The following is a 26,206-nucleotide window of genomic DNA, read 5'->3' on the forward strand; positions in this document are numbered from 1 at the left end:
CGTCGTTCGGCCTGGCTCCGCCTGACAGGGCTCAAGCCGGATGCCCAGAAAAAGATATTGAACCTCCCCTTCAATGGTACTTCTCTTTTTGGGACACATGCGGACGACGAAATGTCCAAAATGAAAGCGGAAATGGACACTGTCAAAGCTGTGGGCTTAGAAAAGCGCAAGGAATTTAAAAAGTGTTTTCGCCAGGGAGACAGGAGGTCGTTTCAACAGTAGGTTCAAACCCCTCAGTGGACATCCCAGTCTCAGCAGAAAACGCAGTTCCAACAGCGACGTCCTGGCAGAGGCAACAATAACAAACAGCAGTCTGCCTCCAAGCAGCCTCCCAAGCACTGAGCCGTTGCTTCCTCCACGTCTGTTCGCCGCTCCGGTGGGAGGGAGTGTTTCTCATCACCTGGCAGAGTGGAGATCCATAACAAAGGACAGATGGGTGCTGAATATTGTGCAGCATGGTTACTGATTGAGGTTCAAATCCCCCCCTCCGCAAGTCTTCCTACAGGCAAAGCACCTTCCCCGATTCCACAGTCAACTGCTGCAAGACGAAGTTTCTGTCCTCCTCAAAAAGATGGCCATAGAGGAGGTTCCCCCCATGCAAAGAAATCAAGGAGTACACTCCCGGTATTTTTTGGTTCAAAAAAGAGGAACAGACCAAGAATACAGGCCCATTTTGGATCTACAGCTGCTGAACAAATTCATCCAGGAAGAAAAGTTCATTCATGCTCGCCCTGCACCAGATCTTCCCGCATCTCCATCAGGGAGACTGGATGTGTGCCATCGACCTGCAGGACGCTGACTTCCACATACCAGTGTCAGTAAAGCACCGAAAATTTCTAAGGTTTCAGATCGGACGCCATCACTACCAGTATCGAGTGCTTCCGTTTGGCCTGAAATCTGCAACTCGGACATTCTCCAAGTGCATGGCGGTAGTGGCTGCTTTTCTCCGCAAATGAAAGATCTTAGTCTATCCATATCTAGACGATTGTCTGCTGAAAAGCTCCACTCCGACTCTGCTTCAGACCCATCTGTCGTTCTGCCTCAAAATGATGGACTCGTTGGGTCTTCAGGTCAATCTAAAGAAGTCAGTACTCCATCCGTCCCAACGGATTCACTACCTGGGCGCTGACGGGTCGCCTTCTACTGGACACTCACGCCCCCACAGCCAGAAAAGTGTCCTCTCTCCTGGGGTCGATGGCCTTGTGCATCTACATTGTGCCCAATGCTCGCTTTCACATGAGGCCTCTGCAGCAAGCCCTCGAGGACCAATGGTCTCAGAGATCGGGTCACTGGGAAGACCATGTCTTGCTTCCTCAAGAAGCCAGGGACTCAATAAGATGGTGTTTGAAACGCACCAATCTCCCCTGGGGGGTTCCATTCCATCGTCCTCCTCCATCTCAGTCACTTGTCACGGATGCCTCCCTTCAAGGCTGGGTTGCTCACATGGACCAGCTCAGAGTTCAAGGCCTCTGGTTCAAAGTAGAGCTAGGCTACCATATCAACTTCCTGGAGCTTCGAGCAGTTCATCTGGCTCTCAAGTCTCTTTACCCTTCTCTGCACACCAGCTACCTCCAGATTCAGACGGACAACACGACAACTATGTTCTATTTGAACAAGCAGGGAGGCATGAGGTCAAGAGTATTATCTCTGGAAGCACAAGCCATTTGGCACTGGCAAGGGGCCTTTCCATCGTGGCAGTTCATCTACCAGGTCTTCAAAACGTCCAAGCAGACTGCCTAAGCAGAGTCTTCATAGAAGCGCACGATTGGGTGCTCAACGAGGAAGTACCCCAGGAGGTTTTTCTGCGCTGGGGCGTACCGGACATAGACCTGTTCGCAGACGCGGCCAATGCAAAATGCCCCGTCTTCGTGTCCAGGTTCCCCCAACAGGGATCACAGGGGAACGGACTTTCGATCAGCTGGTCGCAGACATTACTCTACGCCTTTCCTCCCCTGCCTCTGATCCCGGCGGTGTTCCAGAAATTCTACAGGACCAACACCAGGATGATCCTGATAGCGCCAGAGTGGCCACTAAGCAAACCCCCCTCAGTTTCTGTGGGAAGACTCTGAGGGGAAGGAGGGCCTGCTAAGATAAAGACTTTAGGCCCGATGTAGGTAAATCTCATTTACTGACTCTAGAATACAGAATTTTACCGATTCGGTATTCTAGAGTCGGTAAATGAGATGTAGGAAATAATTCGATAATTTTAACCGAATCGGTATGATTCGGTAATTACCGAATCAGTATTTACCGATTCAGTAATTGCCATTGATTCCTATGGGCCTGGAGGCCCATAGGAATCAATGTAATTTACCGAATCGGTAAATACCGATTCGGTAAAATTACCGAATTGTCAAGGGGGGCAGGGTGTCACTTTGACACCCTGTTGCACCCCTGATTCTGGCTTGTGTGCAATGTGACACACATACATGCCCTTAGGGCATGTCTGTGTGCCACATGGCACAGGTGTACATGCACAGATGTGCATGTACACTGGAATTCGTTATTTACCATGAAATATTATTTTGTGAAAAATAACGAATTCTTAAGGGGCTGTGGCACTGTTTTCAGTGCCACCTACATCTAGATTTACCGATTCGGTATTTTACAGAATCGGTAAATTTACCGAATCAGTAAATTTACTGATTCTGTAGCTGTTAAGGCCCCCTACATATCTAAAACCAAATACCGGTCGGTAACTGCTGAAATCTGCCGTTACCGACCGGTATTTGGTGTCCTACATCTGGCCCCTTTGTCTGATGTGGACATGTCAGCCCGATTTGGTAAAATAGCCTCCGACTCCCTGGAGCCTATTCTATCCTGGCTGGACCGCATAGAGGAGCAGCTTGGCCAATTGTTGTTGGCACCGGGGAACATGGCGAAGCAAAGAGGTTCCAAACAAAAGATGCTCTTTGGGTAAAGGCCCAACAGAGAGAGGAGAAAATTCTACCCTTGGTGCTCACAAGGGTGGGTGGTGAGCACTATAGGGACCCATAGCGATAGGCGTAGAGGCCAATATATTAGACCCTCACCGGGATAGGGTTAACTGCATTGATCCTGAAATAGTGACGCTAACTCAGGCAAGTGGTCAAGAGAGGAGGGTCAACAGAGAACATGGGGAACAACGGGAACCTAATCCCTGAGCTCTGATAGGTATTGTAGAAGGAGCACATGGAACATGAAAAGGCCCAATATGGACAATGAGTCACCCAGGCATAACGATAATATCATTGTAAACCTCCCCCCCCCCCCCCGTAGTGTACCCCTTTAACGATGGTCCTGATAGGGGTCCCACATGCTTCACCAGGTCACCGGGAAAGCTGTCAGAGCCTCATCAACAAATCTGCTCATTGGCGAAATCCCAATATAATGGCAAGTCGGGTGAGCTGGTTGGGGAAAACACAAAAAGATAGAGAAGGCGAATGTCTGGTCCTGAATTTTAACAATGAGCGGTGGGTAGACTTCCATCCCTACATCGTCTTAGAGACTCCTTTTTGGAGCAGATACAGGCCTGTTCATTTGGGATTCTTTTATCAACACCATCAAGGAGGCACTATGCCTTGCCCGCGACTTCAGAATAGAAATCCCCCCCTTCAGCCCCCCACATGGTTCCATTCCAACTGCTTTGGGGCATTGTCTGGTTTAACAGAAATTGATTGACTACCTTTGGACCTAGATAGCCCACGCAAGAGGGGTAATCAGGGAAACCCATCTTCCAGTGGACAGAACAGAAGGGAACAGGCTGGGGACAAATTACTTGGATCATCACATACATAAACCACCTGAGACCCTTATTAACAATGAGGAGATGAAGACTGGGGACGATCCAACTAGCCCCTCTAGTTCACATAATTTAGGAAGGGTGGGGGGGCCGGCTTAAACTTGGAGATTGTTAGTTACAGGGAGGATCCACGTATATGGCCGCACAAAACCCGTCTGTTTTGAATTTTCTCCTGGAACATTGCAGGCATTCGCTCGAAATTAGAGGACGAAATGTGGTTAAACTATGTAAACGCTTTTGACATTATCTGTATCCAGGAAACATGGTCCAGGGAGAATATTGAATTAGATTACAACTGTTCCCTCAATGTTCATGCAATCGCCTCACCAGCAGGAAGAGCTAAAGGAGGACTGGCGACATTGATCTTTCTCAAATACGGATCTATCAGTGCAAAGACTGTCATAGATTCACCTTGGTACCAACTGATTTAGATTTTTAATTTGTTTCAGGTCAAGACCCTTTTAATTAATTGGTACTACAACGTTTCTGACCCAAATAGATGTGACATCATTGCAAATCTTAAGGAGGAAATAGAAAGGATCGCAGGGAAGTGGCAGCCCCTGTGTATCTATTGGGTGGGGGGGATTTCAATTGCTCCTTATGTCGGCATAGCTCAGACAGAGTATATGGGTTAATGGACACAGAGGGTCAACCACTGATGCATTTTATACATACTCCACAGGGAGACGCTTTAAATAATATTATTATTGTGAATGATTTGCTTTTTGTTGGCACCTTGGTCAGTAGCCCAGCAACCCAATATCCCACCTATATGGGCAGAGGCAGGGAAAGCGTTGTTGACTTCATGTTAATATTTAAAAAATCCGCCTTCCTGGTGGACAGTTTTGAAGTGGAGGCCAACAATGTCAGCCATCACAATCTCCTTACTGCCTCTCCACACGTAACTGCCCAGAAGGTGGAAGGCGATGGTCGCCTCCTCCAGCCTAACCCAAATCAAGGGGTGAGAATGAAATGGAGCAAGATAAATCCTCCCCAATTTGAGGAGAGTATTGTTAAAGCAAACTTAAGCTCCATCTTGAAATGCTTAGATCATGATTCCCCCCGGAGATGGTTACACAGGGATTCCAGGGAATCTGCAGGGACGTGACCAGAAAATTGACGAACCCAATTGTAATAAGGGAAACTAGGGGGACCAAATGATTCAATGCTAAGTGCACAAGGGCCCAAAAGGACTTAAAGAAGGCACTACACACAAACCCTTGAGATAAAACCTTAATCAAGAGCGCAAGGCAGGTTTACAAGACCGTAGTTGCTCAGAGGAAGAATCAACTAAGGAAGCTCGCTTGGGCAGACTTAGAGCGAGCAAGCGCACTCAAAGACTTTAGGAGTTTTCGGGAGGTAATGAACTGCCCATTATTCTCAAAGGATTCAATAGGAATGGTCTTACTAATACCAGGGAAAGTGTGGGAATCGCACCATACAAATATATTTAGCACGAATGGCATTGTTGATCAGGAAATGAGTCGCGACTTCCCATTAAATTCAGCTACTGCACACCATTTGAGCTCTTCCCTGCCAGTGAGTGAGGTTGAGGATGCCCTTATGAAAGTTATACACCTTAAAGCCACAGGGCCTGATGGGGTACCCCTTGATTTATTTAAAAGCAATATAATACTCTGGGCACCCCTCCTGACAAACGTCTTTAGAGTGGGAACCCCTTTTGACAAACGTCTTTAGAGCGGCAATAATTGGCCCTATCGCTGCATCATGGAAAGAGTCCTAGTGGTACCCGTGTACAAAAAGGGAAATAAGGAAGACCCGACCTGTTATAGGCCCATTTCGTTAATTGACACTATAGTAAAGGTGCTGGGAAGGGTCATTTTAGCACGTCTTGAGACTTAGGCAGATTCAACTGGGCTAATGTCTCAAACTCAATATGGTTTTAGAAGAGGCATGGGGACAAATGAACAGTGCCTCAACTTGGCCCTGATTATGGGTAAGTACATGAAGGCAAGGAAGGGTTCAATCCACCTTGCCTTCATGGACTTGTCCAGCGCCTTCGACACGGCCAACAGGGGGAAATTGTGGTCCATGATGGGGAAAATGGGTTTCGAGGAAACTCTCATTACCCTCCTGCATAGGTTGAATGCGTCCACTATGGTAGCCATACGATTTGGAGTACATCAGGGGTGTATACTGGCCCGCTTTCTCTTCCTCGTATATACAAATGGCCTAGAATCAGCCCTGATAGATCTAAAATGAGACTTCCCGAAAATTGGAGGAAATCCGGTCCCGCTGTTGTCTTATGGGGACAACAGTTTTAATGGCCTTAACTGCAAATAGTTTACAGAAGTCTCTGAATGCTTTTACTGATTTTATCTTTATACTTAGAAGTACATTTTACTAAATCTTATATTATGGTTTGTGGTCCAAGTCATACTAAATCTAGGAAATGTATTGTAAAGGGTAAGACGATTGACAAGGTCTCCAACTTTACTTACCTGGGGAATGTTTTCAATAATAAACTGAACTGGGACCCTCTTATTACATGTAGACAACTGCAAACACTAGAAAACAAGTTTTTAAAAAGAGTGTTGATCCCAAAAAGTGCCTCTACAGCATTTTGTCACTCTGAGGTAGAGATGGATTTTATTGCAGATTGGATTAATATTGCCCCACTGATACTCTGGGCTAAAGTCTGGCTGTCAGGAGACTTAAAGCTCACATGGGAAATGTTTAAGGATTGCATGACGCTGGATAATGCCGAGGCTATCCCAAGGCTTCATTATGTGACATGAAAATTCAATGAAATAGGCCTAGGGCATTATTATATTAATCCTGCCATCATCGATTTAAATATGAAACTGATTATAAAAGATGCATGTTTTGTGGAGCTTGATAATCGCCGGTGGCAATCAGGGCTGCATCCTCAGTTAGATCCGCCTCTTTTGCAACAACAATTTTACCTGTCCTTTACCACGAATGCGCAGTTCAGATTTTTATTGACTAAGCTTCAGCTTTGCACATTGCACTTTTTAGTTGCCTTTCCTAAACAGGCTGGATGGTGCAATAACCTCACCCCCTGCCCTTGTGATAGTTCAGCAAAGCACCCTGCACTTTACTCAATTCTGCACAGTCTACAAAGTGCCATGGGCATGGTTCCTTATTCCACTTTTAAGAGAAACTCACCCCCGTAACTACAAGGAGGGTTTTAAACTCCTACGCTCCTTGTCCACTGAAGTTATTTGTACTGCACTATTACATTTTATTAGAGTTGCATTTTTAATAAGGAAACGCTACGAAATGTAAATGAAATGGGTGCTTTCCTTTTTAGAAACTTGAATTTTAAACTTTTTATAAACTGTTGAGTATCTGAGTCAAGTGACATTATTGCATAAATTCGACATGTAAATTGTATTCATTTTTAATGTATGTAATACTTTTTTGGTCCTTTTTTGAACCGAGTAAAGTTATTCCTGACTTGACCGGTTCACAGAGGTGCCCTCACAAACCTCAAGGACCTCATTGTGGCATAGTAAGCCTACTCAAAAGAAACTTTTCAGCCTGTGAATAATCACAACTCTGCTCAGAAAAGTTTTCCTTACAGGTATTGTCTCACAAGGTAAAAAGTAATTGTATATTTCTCAGTTCTTCTGCTGCGGTCTATAAATGAACGTAAATTACATGATGTACGGTAATATTCATGAGCTAACAGTAGCATGTGCATTGGGTTTTGTTTAAGCAGGTTGCATTAGAAAACCGGGCTTGGACTTCGGAAGACGGATCTTTCAAGTACAGAGAGTGTGAAAAGTTTTCCCTAAAAGACACGGGATTGGAAGACTTTGCGGGAGAGAATGATGGGCCTTCGCTCAACCAGACCGATGAATTGGGCCGCCTCCGGGCCCTTCTGGAGCAAAAGGAAGAGATTATCACGGTGAGGATTGCTCCCTTCTTTTTTACGATTCCATGTGGCAGGCTACAATGAAAATTATGGACAAAGACTATGTACAAACCATTCCAATTTAATTTTCACCTACTCTATGGCTAGGTAATATACTATTCTAACTCAATTTCTCACATTATTGCAGTCATATTATTGCTGTTGTGTTCAGGTGAATTTTAGAATGCTTTGGGAATATATTTATGTACGGACAGTATTTTATCAGCCATATTTTTGGGTCTTTGCAGTCCCTATTTTTTTCAGTGTGTTTTCTCTTCATACCTCCTTCTGTATCTGTATGAAGCAAAACACGATTTGATTGTCAACTACTGTATCATCTAAAAAGCGAAACATGTAGTGCAAGACAAAAAGTTTTCATTTCTAAAGTTGCATGTGGTGAAAATGCGCGTGCATGTGGTATCTAATGGTGTGCGCCCCAGGGTTTAAATATTAAAGAATCGAGGAGACTAGTAGGTGAAGTAGGGCAAATATTTTGATGGTAAATTGTTTTGACTGTTATAAATGTGCACTATACACAGAACCAATATTACTTTTTTTTAGGTACATCGAGTATATTATTGGCTGAGAGGGAAGTCCATGGTGCCTGAGAGATAGATATAATATATAGCCCAGAGTCGCAGGCTGAAAGGTGCATCACATCTTGATGTTCATATGGCATCCCGAGGACAGATATTGACGTTTTTATGTACTTTTTCAGCCATTGGTCTCTTTAGCTCAGAATTACAAAATATTCTTATCATATGAGACAAGAAGTTAAAAGGGCAGTAGGGCATGTACAAAAATGTAAATCAAAATAGAGGCAAGGGGCAGTACAATTTGTAACATGCTCAGTTATACAGGCATAGTGTATGCAATTATTAAAATAATTTTGTGGAACAGGAGATCTCAGTTCTTCGTTAATATTCAAATTTGCTAGAAATAAGGAATATAACTCAGTAAATTGTACAACAAATGTAGCTTACTTACAGACTTACTCTAGGAACATGGCATGTAGCTGAGCAAAATCTTCCAATTACCTGCAGTCAGTACAGCATAACTCTAGAACACTCACAATGTGAGCCAAAAGGGATTATAAACAGGTTGGCGCCCCATATGCAAAAGAGGAAGGGAAATAATTCTCAAAATTCATAATGGGCAAGTGGATTACAAATAATACACAAGGTCAGATGGATTAAAGGGAATAGAGAATTGTCCTAAGGGGTGAGTCATAACATGAATGCATCTTCATAACTCAATACTTATCAAGGGTTATGCAGATCTGTAGAGATCATTCAAGGTGCCAGCAAAACCATGAGGCGAAGACCAGTAGAAAAGAAGAGTTTGTGTTTTCCATAAACGTGGTTTAAGGAATGCGAACTGTGCATGTTAACAGGAATGGACTTCTACAGAGCACCAGGTTGTGCAGCAGAAGAGCATCCCCCAGTCTGAGATCTTTATCTGTTAACTGTAACTTGTAGCAGTTTTCCCTTGAAGTGCAAATGGCGTGTTTGGTTATATAGTTTTTAGTGACATGTTGCACCACAACAGGGTTTGCAACGCTCAAACAGCATTGTATAAAATACAATGCCATTTTATGTTGTGGGGAGCAGTCAGTTGACGCTGCGTGTTCAGCAGCAAGAAACTATCACTGCAATTTTTTTTCTTCTGTTGGAGTGACAATATAATTCCCAAAGTTTAAAGTTTTGTCTGTTTGTTTTTTCATTTTTCAAAAAACACCCACAAATTTCACAAAATTGTTTAAAAAACACAAAAAAATAAAAACAAAAAAGAAGAAAAAAACAGTTCTCATCAAAACTACCTTATTTGGTTAAAAAAGAGAAATAACTGCATGCTAATATCTGGGTGATTGCTTGAGTACATATGTAGAGCATGATTGATTCTAAGAGTGCATGGGTAGTGACAGGGAGATGGCTGGACTGCATGAGTAATGCACAGGTAATTGTAGGTCTGCATGTGTTAGTGCCTGGGTCACTGTATGACTACATGGGTACTAAGTGGATTATTAGAGTACTGCAAGGAGAGTGTACTGAGAGTGACAGTGGAAAGTTGTGGTGCAGCAGCCAGGGCAGTTGTCTTCGGAGCGCAGGGTTCATGGTTCGATCGGCAGCTCAGCACCATGTGACTCTGGGCAATAGCTCACTTAATTTCCACAACGGCCCCTAGTGCATTGAGACCCGTAAAGGTGAGGAGTTCACACTTTACAAATACGGATTTATTGCTGAACTGCATGGGTACTACCTGGGTAATTGGAGGAGTGAATCAGTAGTGTGTAGGTGGTTAGAGGACTGCATGGATAGTACACATGTGATTGTAGCATTGCATGTGTTAGTGCCTGGGTCATTGCATGAGTACATGTATAGTGACTGGATACTTAGAGTACTGCAAGGAGAGTGCATGGTGAATTTATAAGTGCTTGGCTTTTGGCAGAGGGATTGGCTAAGGACATAGGAGTGGTTGGGAATTGGATGAATGGAGAGTTAGTAATAGGGAGATTTCTAAACTGTATAGTTAGCACTCAAAGGAATGTAAAAGTGCATGAGTTAGTGCCTGGGTAATTGCATGAGTACAATGGTACTGACTGAAAGATTAGAGTACTGCAAGGTGAGTACATGGTGAATTTATAAGTGCTTGGATATTGGCGGAGTGATTGGATTAGTACATGGTAGTGGCTGAGTGACTGGAGGACTGCATGAGGAGTGACAGGGTGATTGCTGGACTACGTGGGTACTACCTCGAGAATTGGAGGAGTGAATGAGAAATATGTAAGTGGTTAAAGGACTGCATGGGTAGTCCATAGGGGATTGCAGCAGTACGTGTGTTTGTGACTGGGTCATTGCATGAGTACATGGGTACTGAGTGGATAATTAGAGTAGTACAAGGAGAGTGTGTAGTAAATGTATTAGTGTTTGGGTATTAGCAGAGTGTTTCGATTAGTACATGGTACTGGTTGCGTGACTGGAGGAGTGAACAGGGACTGACAAGGTGTTTGCTGATCTGCATGGGTAGTATCGGGGGAATTCAAGGACCGAATGAGAAGTGTGTAGGTGGTCAGAGGACTGCATGAGTAGTACACAAGGATTGTACCAGTGTATGTGTTAGTTCCTGGTTCATTCAATGAGTACATGAGTAGTGACTGCAAGATTAGAGTAGTGCGTGGAAAGTGGGTGGTGAATCTATAAGTGGTTCGGTTTTGGCGCAGTAATTGGTTACGGACATAGGACTGCCTTGGTGATTGGACGAGTGTATACGAAGTACCAGGGAGATTACTGAACTGCATAGGTAGTCTTCAAAGGATTGCAGCACTGCATGTGTTAGTAACTGGGTCATTGCATGAGTACATGGGTACTGACTGGATGATTAGAGTACTGCAAGGAGAGAGCCTGAGTGAATTGAAGTGCTTGGGTATTGGCAGAGGGATTGGATTAGTACATGGCACTGGCTGGGTGACTAGAGGAGTGCATCGGGAATGACAGGGTGATTGCTGGACTGCATGGATACTACCTGAGGAATTTGAGATGTGAATGAGCAGTGTCTAGATGGTTAGAGGACTGTATGGATAGTGCAGAGGTGAATGCATGCAGTAGTGTATGGATAGGATTTGGGTTACTTAATCTTACCTTTACAATAGTAGATATGAAAGTCTTTGAAACACTTTTTGCAGTTGTTTATTATTATGTACATTTTAAAAACTTTCAAACGTTAGAATTTTGGTCTGTAAAAGAGAAAACAAACTGTTATAACATATAATAATATAGTTTAAACTACACAACATAATTTTACCATTATATAAGATATTCAGTTTGCCTTTTTTGCTGTTCTCAGAATCTATTGAATTTCACCATAGACAGTAATTTCAATATTGCTCATCATGTAACAGCGGGCAAAAAAATACAATCAATAAGATTGTTAAAAAAAAAACATATCTGTGTCCAAAATATTTACAACAAAGTCAACTATGTGTTCACATTTCCAAAAATAAACATCCTCAATAACATTGCATATAATACAAATATCAAATATATGAAATGCTTCTTTCGAAGACAATTTTCTAAATACAATATCAAAGAACAGAAACGATAATTGAATCAGCAATTCTTCATATCTTCCCTATAGTCTAAATTATGTTCTTTAAAACATTTGCATTGAGGATAGACAAAATACACTTGTTAATTCATATCAATGTCTTCCCACTAGGCCGAATGATATTCCTGAAATCCTTTGCATTGAAATTATTATCCAAAATAATGTAATTAATTCATATTGACATCTTCCCAAAAGGACGAATGATGTTCTCAGAACTTTGGCTTTAAAAATATTAGGTATGAATTTGGATTGTGGCAGTGATTGATAAGGACATGGGACTGGCTAAGTAATTGGAGGAGTGCATAGGTAGTTACAGGGAGATTAGTCAACTGTATAGATAGCACTGAAACGATTGTAGAAGTGCATGTGTTAGTGCCTGGGTAATTGCATGAGTACATGGGTACAGACTGGATGATTAGAGTACTGCAAGGAGAGCGCATGGTGAATTTCTAACTGTTTGTGTTGTGGCGGAGAGATTGGATTAGTACATGGTAGAGGCTGGGGGATTGGAGGGGTGCACAGGGAGTGACAGTGTGATTTCTGGACTGCATGGGTACTACCTAGGTAATTGGAGGAGTGAATCAATAGTTGGTTGCAGGACTACATGGATAGTGAACATGTGATTGTAGCATTGCATGTGTTAATGCCTGAGTCATTGCATGACTGCAAGGATAGTGACAGGATACTTACAGTGCTGCAAGGAGAGTGCACGCTGAATATATGAATGCTTGGATTGTGGCTGAGTGATTGGATAAGGACATGAGACTGGCTGAGTAATTGGAGGAGAGCATAGCTAGTAACAGGGAGATTACTAAACTGTATTCTTAGCACTCAAAGGATTGTAGAAGTGCACGAGTTAGTGCCTGGGTAATTGCATGAGTACATGGGTATTGACTGAATAATTAGAGTGCTGCAACAAGAGTGCACTGTAAATTTATAAGTACTTATGTTTTGGCAGAGTGATTGGATAAGGACATTGGACTGGCTGGGTAAATGGAGGAGAGCATAGCTAGGAACAGGGAGATTACTAAACTTTGTAGGTAGCACTTAAAGGATTGTAGAAGTGCAGAAAGTGCCTAGGTAATTGCAGGAGTACATGGGTACTGACTGGTGGATTAGAGTACTGCAAGGAGAGTGCATAGTGAATTTCTTACTGCTTATGTTTTGGCAGAGTGATTGGATTAGTACATGGTACTGGCTCGGTGATTGGAGGAGTGCATTGAGAGGGACAGTGTGATTGCTAGACTGCATGGGTACTCCCTGGGTAATTGGAGGAGTGAATCAGTGGTTGGTTACAGGACTGCATGGATAGTGCACATGTGATTGTAGCATTGCATGTGTTAATGCCTGGACCATTGCATGAGTACATGGATAGCGACAGGATACTTACAGTGCTGGAAGGAGAGTACATGGTGAATTTATGAATGTTTGGATTGTAGCAGTAATTAGATAAGGACATGGGACTGGCTGGGTAATTGGAGGAGAGCATAGCTAGTAACAGAGAGATTACTGAACCTAATAGGTAGCACTTAAAGGATTGTAGAAGTGCATGAGATAGTGCCTGGGTAATTGCACAAGTACATGGTTACTGTCTGGATAATTAGAGTACTGCAAGGAGAGTGCATGATGAATTTCTAACTGCTTATGTTTTGGTGGAGTGATTTGATTAGTACATGGTAGGGGATGGGGGATTGGAGGAGTGCACAGGGAGTTACAATGTGATAGACTGCATGGGTACTACCTGGGTAATTGGAGGAGTGAATCAATAGTTGGTTACAGGACTGCATGGATAGTGCACATGTGATTGTATCACTGCATGTGTAAGTGCCTGGGTCATTGCATGAGTACATGGATAGTGACAGCATACTTAGAGTGCTGCAAGTAGAGTGCATGGTGAATTTATAAGTGCTTAGGTTTTGTCAGAGTGATTGGATAAGGACAAGGCAGACTGATTAAAAGAGTCCACAGGGAGTGACAGGAGGATTGCTGGACTGCATGTGTAGTGCTCTGGAGATGTTACGACTGCATGAGTTAGTGCATGAGCCATTGCATGAATGCAAGGGTAGTGCTGGCATACTAACTGAGTGATTGCACAATATAGAATCAGGAAACCATTTCTCATGTACTTATAAAATCACATATTCTCTACCTTTGCACTCCTGTAATCAGCCAGGCACCTCTCAATAATTCAGTACATATACATGCAACTTTATAAATACAATCTGGACACATTCATGAGTCATTACATTCCATCTAGTTAAATAGATAAGTACAACATACCAGAAAGAGTAATATGTGGTGGTTTCGTTTTGAGCTACATCTTCACCATTAAATCTGGAAATATGTGATATCCTTAACCTATATCTCTCAACAGACTTAAGAAAGAAGACTAATTAACAACACCTTTTATGAGCATTTCTTAAACCACACTTTTATTATACATCTTAACCATTGTATCTAAAATTATGTGGCATCATTCAATTATACCTTTGCTCAGAATACTAAAAGAAGCATAATTAACAACACTTTATTTCACCATTCTATCTTAAAACCTATGGCATCATTTAACTTTACCATCTGTACAAACTAATAACAGAAACCTAATTGTTAACACCTTATATGATCATCTTTCAAACAGCACAGTTGCGCTGCATTTTACCAAACTATCTATAATTATGCAGTATCATGTAACTAGATCTTTGTAGAGAGAAGAAAAAATAAAGCCTAATAAACTACACCTTATATGAACATCTTTCAAAATAGACATTTTGTACTGCATCTTCAACCAAGTATCTAAAAATATGAGGCATCATTCAGCTATACCTTTGAACAGACTTAAAAATATAAATATTACTGTACAGACTGTTTTTTTAAACAAACTACTTCAAACACAAACTAATTCCAATTTAATAATATATTTCAAGCAACACAGTTTTAGAATAATGTCAAATCTTTTTTAAATAAACCTCAAAAATATATAACTCGCCTTGCAAATAAATCTGTTGAATGAAAAATTTCACACATCCAGACAGGATTTTCTTTTACACACAGTCAATATAAATCACCAGACTCTGCAAGGTAAACCCAGTAGTGGCAAGGCTACCCCCAGCCTTGGGTTTTCCATACAAATACACATAAGCAACAAATGACATTGGTTCCCAGAGATTTTCAAATTGTAAAACACATTTCCTTTGGTCATAGATAATATCCCTTTTCAACTGACTTCATCACCCCTTCTGCTTAATTGCTTTTTCCATAGCAACAGCTCATGCAACATTCAACTTAACTGACAGGTCACAAGTTCACCATATTTTCAAGTTCACCACACAATGTTGCAAATGCAAACAGCAGGTGTGGTTGGCTTCGCAAAACATGACCTTACCCTTTCTGCTGTACCTTTCAAACATTTTTTATTAACCAATAAGAAACTTGCTTTTTAAACAAAATAAAATGCACCCTATTTTTGAATGTACAATGTCCTTAAACAGCCAATCAAATCTCTACTTTCTTTAAAACAGAATCTTGTCCACCATTTTAGATATCTCTCATTCTATCAACTGACTACCTCAACTGCAGACATCTTTTCATTACCTACAGTCATCACTTCAAGATGCTTTCAGTGTGGATTGTTGGGCACAGCTATGTTTTCTGGTGCAAAACGTATGCTGAACGCAGAGGTATTGACAAAGACCTAGCTTTGCAAAATGTAGACATTAAATGGATTGGACAGAGACGATTAAAGTGACACCATTTGATGCCTGTGGTTAAAACCTTTTTGCATCTCCAACCCCCTGACCTCATGATTGTGCACTGTGGTGGCAGTGACCTAGGCCCATTGACTGGGGTAGGTCTGGAATTGCTAATGAAGGACACTTTTGCAGAATTGATGTTGCTTTTCCCCAAAACTGCCTTTGTATACTCTAACATAGCGCCAAAGACAGAAATGGAAGTGGTCCAATCAATTTTGTCCTCAGATTGAGAAAGCTAGATAAAATGTCAATGAAGCGGTTTCTGCTTATGGGCTCCATATATAACAACAATCTACATTTCCATATGGAGGGCATCTACAGGAGTGAGGGAGTACACTTCACTGATGAAGGGAAAATAGTGTTTCTCAACAACCTAAAGCTCTGCAACCACACTTACATATATCTGCAAGAAACTCATTATAAACACAAGGGCTCTTTTTAGAACCACCCACCCATCATGTTCACACTAGGGGGCAACGCCTCGCACCCCTCGCGTTCACACCAGAGGCCGCGCTGGGAGCAGCGCACCCCTCGCGTTCACACCAGGGGGCCGCACACCCATCGCGTTCACACTAGGGTGCCTCACTGAGTTCCACGCACCAATTTTTTTTTTTTTTTTAAACATCCACTTTCATTAATTTACATTCGCCTCAGGGACCCCATCCCACAGGGCATGACCAAATATATATATCCATAACGGACCCCCAAATTTGCATTTTAGTGCCCCGGGGAGGTGCAGTCCCCGCGGCGTGTGGAGTGGCTCGAGCCCCCCCACACAGGTTTGATTTGGTCTCCGGGGCCGTCGTGTGCTCCTGCGAATATTTACGAAAAGCCCCGGGGGTGGCGGTCCCGGGGGCTTGGGATGGCCTTGGAGGCCCCCCACACACATTAAAAAACAAGCCCCGGGGGTGGCAGTCCCCGGGGCTCATTTAAATGAAGCGAGGGAGCCAGTTTTTCATTTTTTTTAATAGTTTCCCCACGATTCGTGAACCCAGCACACAATCTGCCTAAATTATTATTTTTTTTTTTTTTTTTTTTTTTTTTTTTTTTAAATTTTAAAAGTTTTATTTTTGTTGTTGCTAGCACAAGGTATAAAACGACAGTTATACATTCAGCTGGGCAGCCTCAACATTCAGCTGCCACCGATCAATAGAGCAACTTTTACATTTTACCCCCCCAACTTAAAACTTGCTACTTCAAGGGTCAAAGTTCATGATTCGGCACAGTAGTCCAGTATAACATTGGTGTGGCCATGGGGCCCTTAATAGCTCTTACATTCTTGCCTGGGTTGTGGTGCCCAAGTCTTTGTGGCAGGTCCCTTGCCTGGGTTCCCTCCCTCCCTCCCCCCCACTACTCCAGATCCACCTCGTCCCCAGAGCTGTCCTCATCCTCCTCCTCAGGAAGAGGCTCACAAATGTCCCCCCTATATGTGTTCCACGGTGTCCAAATTCTATTCCATTTGCGTGGATTAAGTCTTTGTTGATACACAGCCCTCTCTGTCACCATAAGCACATCCATGTTTCTGCACCACTGCGCCAGTGTTGGCGCCTCCCGTGCCCCCCAGTTTTTTGCAATATCACGCTTTGCCATCATTACACCAATGACCACCCAACTCTTCGCATGAAGTGACAGGTCTGTCGGGCCCCACACATTTAGGAGGCAGACTCTAGGATCGGGAGTGAACGGGTTCTGGAGGGTTTGGCCGATCGTGCGAGTTACACACCTCCAATAGTTCTGTATGGTTGGACAGGTCCAGATAGTGTGGAACAGTGTACCCTCCTCCCCACAATTTCTCAGACAGTGCGGGTGGTCTGCTCTGTGTATTTTGTGTAGTGTCGTGCGGGTGTAGTAGACCCTGTGGAGTATTTTAAATTGGACCAATCTGAATCGGGTGGAAACACCTGCCTCTCTGGGAGATGCCAGAGCTGCGTTCCAGTCTGCCTCGTCCAGGTCCCCAACCTCGTCTTCCCAATATTCCTTCAATTTTCCGAGGGGATCCGGCAGATTGTTCAGCAGTTTGCGGTAGGTGAGGGAGGTTGCGCTGGACTCCATGTAGTCCGTGAGTAACCGGTCCTCTAACGGAGCCGATTCCGGGGGTGTCATGCCTGGGTCCATCACTGACAAGAGTGCGTGTCTAATTTGTATGTATCTATATGTTTCTGTCACCTCAAGGTTGTATTGCTCCCTTAGGGTCGCAAAGGAGAGCACGCCGTCCCTCGTCCACAGGTCGCCCACCGTAGAAATCCCGATGGTGTCCCATTGTTCAAACCCTTTTGAACTGCGCAGGTTACCGAGGGCTTTAGTGTCCCATAGTGGCGTAAGTTTAGTAATCACTCCCTCCCATGCAGCCGCCTTTGCGCTTTGTGCCAGATGGCTACTGTGTGTTTGGTGGGTCCCTCCAACTTCCTTGCTATGCCTTTGTTGTAAAGTGGGGCTAGGAGGGTGGACGTACCCAGTTGGCGTCGATCTGCCTCATACGCGGGATCGTCCTGTGCTGCATGGACCCACTGGTTGATCACCTTGAGGTGTGAGGCCCAGTAGTACAGTTCGAGGTTGGGGAGGGCTATCCCCCCACTATACCAATCCCTGGTTAATTTCACCTGCGCCACCCTGGCTGGTTTGTCTCCCCACAGAAGGCCGGACAGTTGTGCCGACACCTGGCGGAAGAATGTTACGGGGATCGTCGCTGGCGTATTCTCTAAAACATAGAGGAAGCGGGGTAGCGCCATCATTTTGAAGAGCGCAGCTCTGCCTAGGAGTGTTAAGGGGAGAGTTTTCCAGTGGCGCACATCTGATTTTAGTCTGTCCAGCTGGGGCTTAAGATTTAGTTCAAGGAAGGTGGAGTGGTCCATCGTTATCCGTATCCCTAGGTATTTAAAGGAGAAACGTTCTATGAGCAGTTGGCAATCTTCCGGCAGGGCTGGAAGTTCGCCCTGTATCATATAGAGGACGGACTTGGACCAGTTGATTTTGTATCCCGAAGCCGCACCGTGGCGTTCGCACAGTGCCAATAGTACCGGGATACTGTTCACGAGGTCCGTGAGGTAGACGAGCATGTCGTCTGCGTACAGGGATATCCTATCCTCCCATCCGCCTCCCCACTGTATGCCTTTCAGCAGCTGGGTGGTTCTGATAATCGTGGCCAGGGGTTCCAGCACTAGGGCGAACAGTAGCGGTGAGAGTGGGCATCCCTGTCTCGTGCCCCTCGCCAGCGGAAACTCTCTAGAAATATGTCCGTTTGCGGTTACCCGCGCCACGGGTTCGGTGTATAGTAGTCTGACCCACGATATGAACGTCGGGCCGAAACCCATGTGTTCCAGGACCGCAAAGAGATAGCGCCACTCCACCATGTCAAACGCCATTTTGGCGTCCAGTGACAGTACCGCTGCCGGTTCCTCCAGCTGCGGGGCGCGGGCCAGCACTCCATGCAGCCGCCTCAGGTTCAGCGCCGTGCTCCGGTGTGGCATGAAGCCTGACTGGTCAGGGTGTATTAGATGTGTTAGGTGGGACATCAACCTGGTGGCCAATAGTTTCGCAAGTATTTTACTTTCGGCGTTAAGGAGGGAAATCGGGCGGTATGATCCGCATTCCTCAGGGGGCTTGCCGGGCTTAGGTATCGCGACAATTGTGGCCGTGCGTTGGTCAGGAGGCAATCGGCCTTGCACCCGACACTCCCGGAACATATCGAGTAATGGTGCGGACAACGTTTCGGACATGGTTTTGTACCACTCTATCGGTACACCATTGGGGCCCAGCGCCTTCCCCGGGTGTAGCGCGGATATGGCCATTTGTATTTCTTCCGCCGTCAGGTCGGATTCAAGCTCATCCCGTTGGTCTGGGGAGAGGGTGCGGACCGGCACCCCTATGAGAGATCTCTCTGCCAAGTCTCGTGTGACCATATAGTCAGGGGAGTACACGGAGTGGAAATGGTCTGCCAGGAGTTCCACTATCCGCGCCGGGCTGGACTGTGTTTCACCACTAGGGTCCTTCAGTTGGAGTATGGCCCTTTGACCCCCCCGCGCCTTCTCCAGCCACGCCAGAAGCCTCCCGGCTTTGTCGCCCACGTCATACACCCTGCTCGCAGTCGCTGACATATTGTCTTTCACTCTGCGACGCAGAAAGCCAGTGTGATGCTGCTGAGCCAGCTGGAGCGCATGCTTGGCATCCCCAGTCGGATTACTTTCGTGTTCCTGTGTTGCCTTGTCTAGCTGGTCCTCTAGGCCCCTCAGTTCCTGACGTTGTGTGTGTTTGTGCTGCGTGATCACTGAAATCGCCTGTCCGCGGAGTACTGTTTTGTAGGCTTCCCACAGGATTGTAGGCGAATCCACTGATCCCACATTCTCGGCGAGGTAGGATCGTGTGGTTCTTTTCAAAGCCTTAGCTATACCTGGTTCCCTGAGGTAACCCGGGTAGATGGGGTAAGCTCGCCTGTACGCCCGTTCCTGGTTGGACAGTGTCAGCGTCAGCGGGGAATGGTCGGAGACTCCCCGTGGTTTAATCTGGGAATCAGTGAAGGCAAGGGGACCCCCTCCTAACGTCAAGAAATAGTCAATCCGCGATAGGCTATCGTGGACTGCCGAGTAGTATGTGTACTGCCGATCGTTTGGGTGGAGTCGCCTCCATATGTCCACTAAGCCCTGTGCCTCCATGAAGTCAAGTAGTTTGGAGTGCCCCGGTGTTTGTGTACGCGTTGGGTGCCGGTCTAGGGAGTCTTGTGCCACTGCATTGAAATCCCCACCCAATATCAGGTCCCCTTCTGCAAGGCCTAGTAAGAATTTCCCCAGTTCCGGGAAGGCTATGGTGTGTAACGCCGGCGGAACATACACCGACACCACGTTGAGCGGTTTTCCCTCCCACTGCCCATGTACCGCTGCGAAGCGTCCTTGTGTGTCAACTGCCGTTGATTGGGTTATAAACCTGGAGGAACGGTGAATCAATATCCCGGTGCCCCGGGATCCCTTCGTGAACTCAGAATGGACTAGCATACTATAGCCTTTCCTGTCTAGGGCCTTTGTGGCCGTGCCGGTGAGGTGCGTTTCTTGTAGCAGGACCAGGGCGGGGTTCAATCTTCTAATGCTTTGTAGGACCAGGCCTCGCTTAATTTTATCACCCAACCCCCTCACGTTCCAGGACATGAGGCGCAGTGGGGCCCCCTGCCCTATGTCAGTGCCCTCCCCCACCATGGCCGGGTATGTGGATGGATGACTTCCGTGCGTGGAGGACCAGGAGGCCCGTGTATCGTAACCTCACCATTCTGTGTGTGTGTGCCCTATCGTAGCTAACATGACCCTGTGTAAAAACTAAGAACCAGAACCCCTTCCCCCCCCCAACTCCCCCCCTCCCTGCCCCCCTGCTCAACGGACTCCAAACTGCCCGCCCCCCAAACTTAGCAGAGTGCTTGATCCCAACCCATAACATAGTACTTGCTCGCTGGGGTGAAGGTTTCTCCGTGGTCAGCGGCTCCCTTCCTCAGCTGCGGAGGCCCTTCCGCCCAGTGTCCATGGCGGCCTTGCAGTTTTTCTTTCTCCATCGGTTCCACAAATAATTGCCGTGTTTCATTGTTCTCCGTCTGCACTGTCCTCTTGATGTTCGGCCATCGGGGACTGGAGTTCTGTATCTTCGTCGTTGGTTTGCGAGTCCTGTCGGGAGCCTGTAGCACGGTGTTTATTATGTCTGTTGGAGCGACGAGGGAGGCCCGCTGACCTCCATCCCTCCAGCCAGTCCCTCGCCGTTTCCGGGGAATCAAAGAACCAAGTCTTGTTGTCAGCTACGACTCGAAGCTTGGCTGGGAAAAGCATAGAGTATGGGATTTCTCTGGCTCTCAGTTCTTTTTTTACTTCAAAGAAGGTTCTCCTCCTCCGTGCAACCTCGGCCGTGTAATCAGGAAAGAATGCAAGTGTCGCGTTCTGTATCTTGATGGGGGGCGAGTTCCTCGCCGCCTGTAAGATGGCGTCTCGATCCCTGAAGTTGAAGAGTCTTGCTATTATCGGTCTGGGGTTAGCTCCAGTCTTAGGGCGCCCGCCCGGTACCCGGTGCGCCCTTTCCACCGTGAAGAAGGCAGAGAGTCCTTTGGGTTTCAGAGTCTCTTTGATTAGGTTCTCCACATAGAGATCCATTGCCCTTGTGTCTTCCGATTCTGGCACACCTACGATACGTATGTTGTTCCGTCTCGAGCGCCCTTCTTGGTCATCGAGCTTGTCGCGCAGTTCCCTGTTTTCTTTCGAGATACGTTCCATGCTGATTTGCAGCTCCTACACGTCCTCGACCAAGGATTTGGTTACCACCTCCATATTGTTCACTTTTTCCGTCATCTTGTGAAAGTCCGCCCTTATAAGTGTGATCTCGGCTGAGATTGATCCCACCGTGGCTTGTACCTGTGTGAGGGCACGCATGACGTCGTCAATGGTCGCTTTCTTGCCACCGGTCGCTTCGGCCGTCTTGCCCGATTGTGGTTTGGCTTCCTGCGAGGGTGAGCCTGGCTTTTCGTACGCGAACCGGTCCAGGCGCGTCTGCGCCGCCGCGTTTTTAGGCCCCTTGCCAGCCATCTCTACGTGACTCGGGCTGGCTGAACTGTAGGTTGGCGCCGCTCCTTCCTATCCTCCACACCCTGCCACCCGGGGGGTTTTCCTGGGGCACGCGCTGGGTGTCGGGGCGAGGTGTAGCGCCTGAGAGGTGCTTCGGTTGCTGCGTCCAGTAGTGAAATCAGGCAGGACGGGGCATTTGCTGTATGGTGGCGTGGGGTTGCCAATCAAGTCCTAGGCTGGCGTGTGGGGTATGCTACCGGGAACTACTGCCTTCCGCCCTCCTGCAGTTTCACGTGTGCCACCCCTTGTTAGCAGTCTTTAGGGCTAGTTCTTGGGACCCTATGTGGGGGTGCCTCGGTCACTGTCTGGCATACTCCACTGGGCTCATGAAGAGTACTCCGTGCGGGCGCTTTCCTTCTCACCGCACCTAATCCTGGCGGAGGTGTCCCAGGGTCTATTCGGCCAATGTGCCCTCAGCCGCTCAGTTCGCCCGGGGGGACTCACAGCGTGGTGTATGGTGCCGCGCGGGTCCACAGACGCCTGCCCCGGCGCTTCGGTCACTGCCTCTCAAGATGGCGGCCGCCGCCTCGGTGCTCCTGTTCTGCGCGCCGGCCGTCGCTCAGCCCTCACTGCAGAAGGATCCTCTGCCAGTAACCTCGGATTCGTGAGGTCCGGCGTTAGTGGCCGGGCGCCCCGGTGTTTCAGGCCGCCGCTCTTCGTGGCCGGGCACTTCCGGTAGTTTAAGGCCGAGACGGGCCACTTCCTGCCCGGCCCGTCGCCTACTGTGGTCCCCGGTCCGGATGCTGTGGATAGGCCCACACGAGGGACTGTAAGAACCGTGGCTCCCGACCTCGGATTGAGGTCGCGCTGTTCCGGTTAGCTGCCGCCCGGTCCTGGGCTTCGTTGCCTTCCCGCCTGGGAAGTTTAAACTACGGATGGAAGTCCGGATTTATTTGGGAGCCGCTTCGAGCACGGAGCTCTCCCTCTAGGCTGCCGCCATCGTCGGCTGCTAGCCACGCCCCCCTAAATTATTTTTTTTTTAAAAGCTTTGTTTTGGCCCTGGGGGTCCTTGTGGGACCCCCTGAGCAGGCCTAGGGGGTCAGGGGGTTTCTACCCTGCCCCTTTTTCTTGTTTTTTATCTTTGTTTCACTGTTTTCTAGTAGAATGGCTTCCAACACTTTCTAGTTTGAAGTGTTGGCAGCCAATCACAGTGAAGCTTGTGGTCGGGAGGGTTCGCGAATCCACTGCGTCCCTATATATCAAAACTTTTATTTTTTTAATTTCTCTGCAACTACTGAACGGATTTACACCATTTAAAAAAAAGGTCACTTTCTGAACCAAGCACTTCCTTTTTGCCAAATTTGGTGTAATTCCGTTCAGCAGTTCGGGCTGTAGCCTTGGCTAAAGTTGCCTATGGGAAATTGATTTTCCAACTTTATTTTTTGAATTTCTCAGGAACTACTGAACGGATTTACACCATTGAACAAAACGGACTCTTTCTGAACCAAGTACCACCTGTTTGCCAAATTTGATGTAATTCCGTTCAGCAGTTCGGGCTGTAGCCGTGTCTAAAGTTTCCTATGGAAAATAACATGGGGAAAACACGTTTTGGGACCCCCCTTTTTTTCTCGGCCCCCGCTTGGCGAATCACCTTGAAACTTTCAAGACAGGAGCTGACCGGAGCTGAGTACTAGTTATGACAATTTCGTGAGGATTCAGCCAACCGGTGCCCTAAGTTATTGGGAAAACAAAAAACACTTTTCCTATGGAAACTAGGTCCTAACTATAACTACCTACCGGCGACCGCTAGTAAGTAGGTTATATGTGTGTGTGTGTGTATGTGTATGTATATATATATATATATATATATATATATATATATATATATATATATATATATATATATATATATATATATATATATATATATATATATATATATATATTACCTACTGGCGATAGCCAGTAGGTATATATAGTTAGGATTTTTTCTCTATGGAACTTTTGAAAATTCTATGCCTAATAACTTTGGCGTTTGTGGACGGAATTGGCTGAAATTTTCAGGAAAATGGCACATTTTGTTTCTGAGCAGCTCCTGGAAATTTGGGGGGGGTTCGTCAAGGGGGGGGCCGAGAAAAAAGGGGGGTCCCAAAACGCGTTTTTCCCATGTTAATTTCCATAGGGCAGTTGGCCTCACTTTTAGCCCGAATGGCTGAATGGATTTTCACGAAACTTGGCAAAATTGTAGGGACTGTTAGCCCGATGTGCCTTTGCTAGGTCTCAATATATGTGCTTCAGTGAATTTTGAGAAATTAACGTTTAAAACAAGATATATATCTGTAACAGCGCTCCGGGCAGCGCTCCGGTTCGCGAACTTTTCGCGTATCGGAACTTTGCGAAGCGAAGCTGATTGGCTCTCCGGTGTCTGTCAACATTCTAAACAGTCCGGAGCGGCCGCCATCTTGTCTCTCGGTAGGATCGAGAGACAAGAGGAGGCCAAAACAAAGGGGGAAATGAAGGAAAGGGGGCAAGGTAGACCCCTTCTGACCCCCTAGGATTGATGAGGGGGATATTATAGAGCCACGCCGGGCCCAAAAAAAAAAAAAAAAAATCCGATTTTTTTCGCCGTAGATACGCGTCTTGGTACGCGAACCGGTCAGCTAACCGGGCAGCTAACCGGGAAGCTAACCGGCAGCGTAACGGGAGTCTGAGGAGAAGCTGATTGGCTGTTATCATTGTAAACAGTCTGGAGCGGCCGCCATCTTGTCTCTCTGTGGGATCGAGAGACAAGAGGTGGAAAAAAAAAAAGGTGTAAATGAATGAAAGGGGTAAGGCAGACCCCTCCTGAACCCCTAGGATTGATGAGGGGGCTATTAAAGTTCCCTGGGGGGTGAAAAAAAAAATTGCGATTTTTCGCGGTAAAGGTGCTTCCTGGTACGTTAACCGGGCAGCTAACCGGCAGCGTAACGGGAGTCCGACATATTGTGTTTTTTGAACGTTTGTGATATGTGCACGTGTGGATTTTGTCTAATTAAGGTTAAAAAAATATATATATATCTTTAAGCGTGTTCTGGCGCGCTTACGTTTTGGGTTTGGTTTGCGCTGCAGAGACGATACGTCACGGTTATGCGATGCATCATGAGGCGTCTCACGGGCTACGTGATACGTCACTTAATAAAGAATATATTTTACAGCTATAGATATTAGCTTTTAAAAAACCAATGAAATTCACAGAAAAAACCATAGGTTATAGACCATATATAGTTAGGAATTTGCATTTACAAAACCTTGAAAATTCACTGAAAAAACCATAGGTTATAGACCATATATAGTTAGGGATTAGCATTTAAAAAACCTTATTTTATTTGCACAAAACCATTGAAATTCCATATATAGTTAGTTGCACTAACTATATATCGCGGACCCGCAATCCACTGCTAATGATGTCACATATTACATCATTCATGACATGGTCAGTGACATCACTGATGACATCACTGATGACATCTCAAATGACATCACTGATGACATCTCAAATGACATCACTGATGACATCACTGACATCTCATTTGACATTACTGATTACATCACTGATGATATCATTTATGTGATAATACATCTTCAGACTCTAATATAACCTTAGATACACTCAGTGTAAACAGGCACTCACAGACTGTCACACATCCATGGAGTTACTCACACACCTAGTCAGTCATGCAAAGAATCAATCACACCTCCATTTCCTCAACTATACAGTCATACACACCTTACTTATTCAAACATATACTAACACATATTTACTCTCTTATACAATCCTTGATACAAGTTCACAATGATTCATACAGCCACTCTCACATTCACTGGCTCTTATGTTCAGTTATTTATATATGTCAACTCTCACATGGAGTGTGTTTTACATATGTACTTACTTTGACATGTAGAACTGAGATATCCATTCACTCACCAATATACTCATGCACACAGTCAACTGTCCATACAGCTGTTTCTACATGCACTTTTGAACCCATACACCTAGGGAATCAACTGCTCACACATCTATGCACAGAGTTATACACCTCCCAGCCATCCACACACATACTCAGTCTCCAATACAAATACTTGGGCAACCATTCAATAACCCATATAG

The 26,206-nt window shown here is 45.6% G+C and overlaps 1 protein-coding gene across 1 annotated transcript in view; it reads left to right on the plus strand.

Annotated features, from left to right (window-relative positions):
* Positions 1-26,206, plus strand: part of LOC147748891 (myomegalin-like) — a 1,575,921-nt gene that overhangs the window by 648,180 nt on the left and 901,535 nt on the right. Inside the window, exon 14 of the mRNA XM_086928761.1 lies at positions 7,488-7,676. Within this exon, the coding sequence (XP_086784887.1) occupies positions 7,488-7,676 (189 nt within the window). The remainder of the gene's footprint in view (positions 1-7,487; positions 7,677-26,206) is intronic.

The sequence above is a fragment of the Lissotriton vulgaris genome, chromosome 1_1 (genome assembly GCF_964263255.1).
Source record: "Lissotriton vulgaris chromosome 1_1, aLisVul1.2, whole genome shotgun sequence".
Classification (NCBI taxonomy): domain Eukaryota; kingdom Metazoa; phylum Chordata; class Amphibia; order Caudata; family Salamandridae; genus Lissotriton; species Lissotriton vulgaris.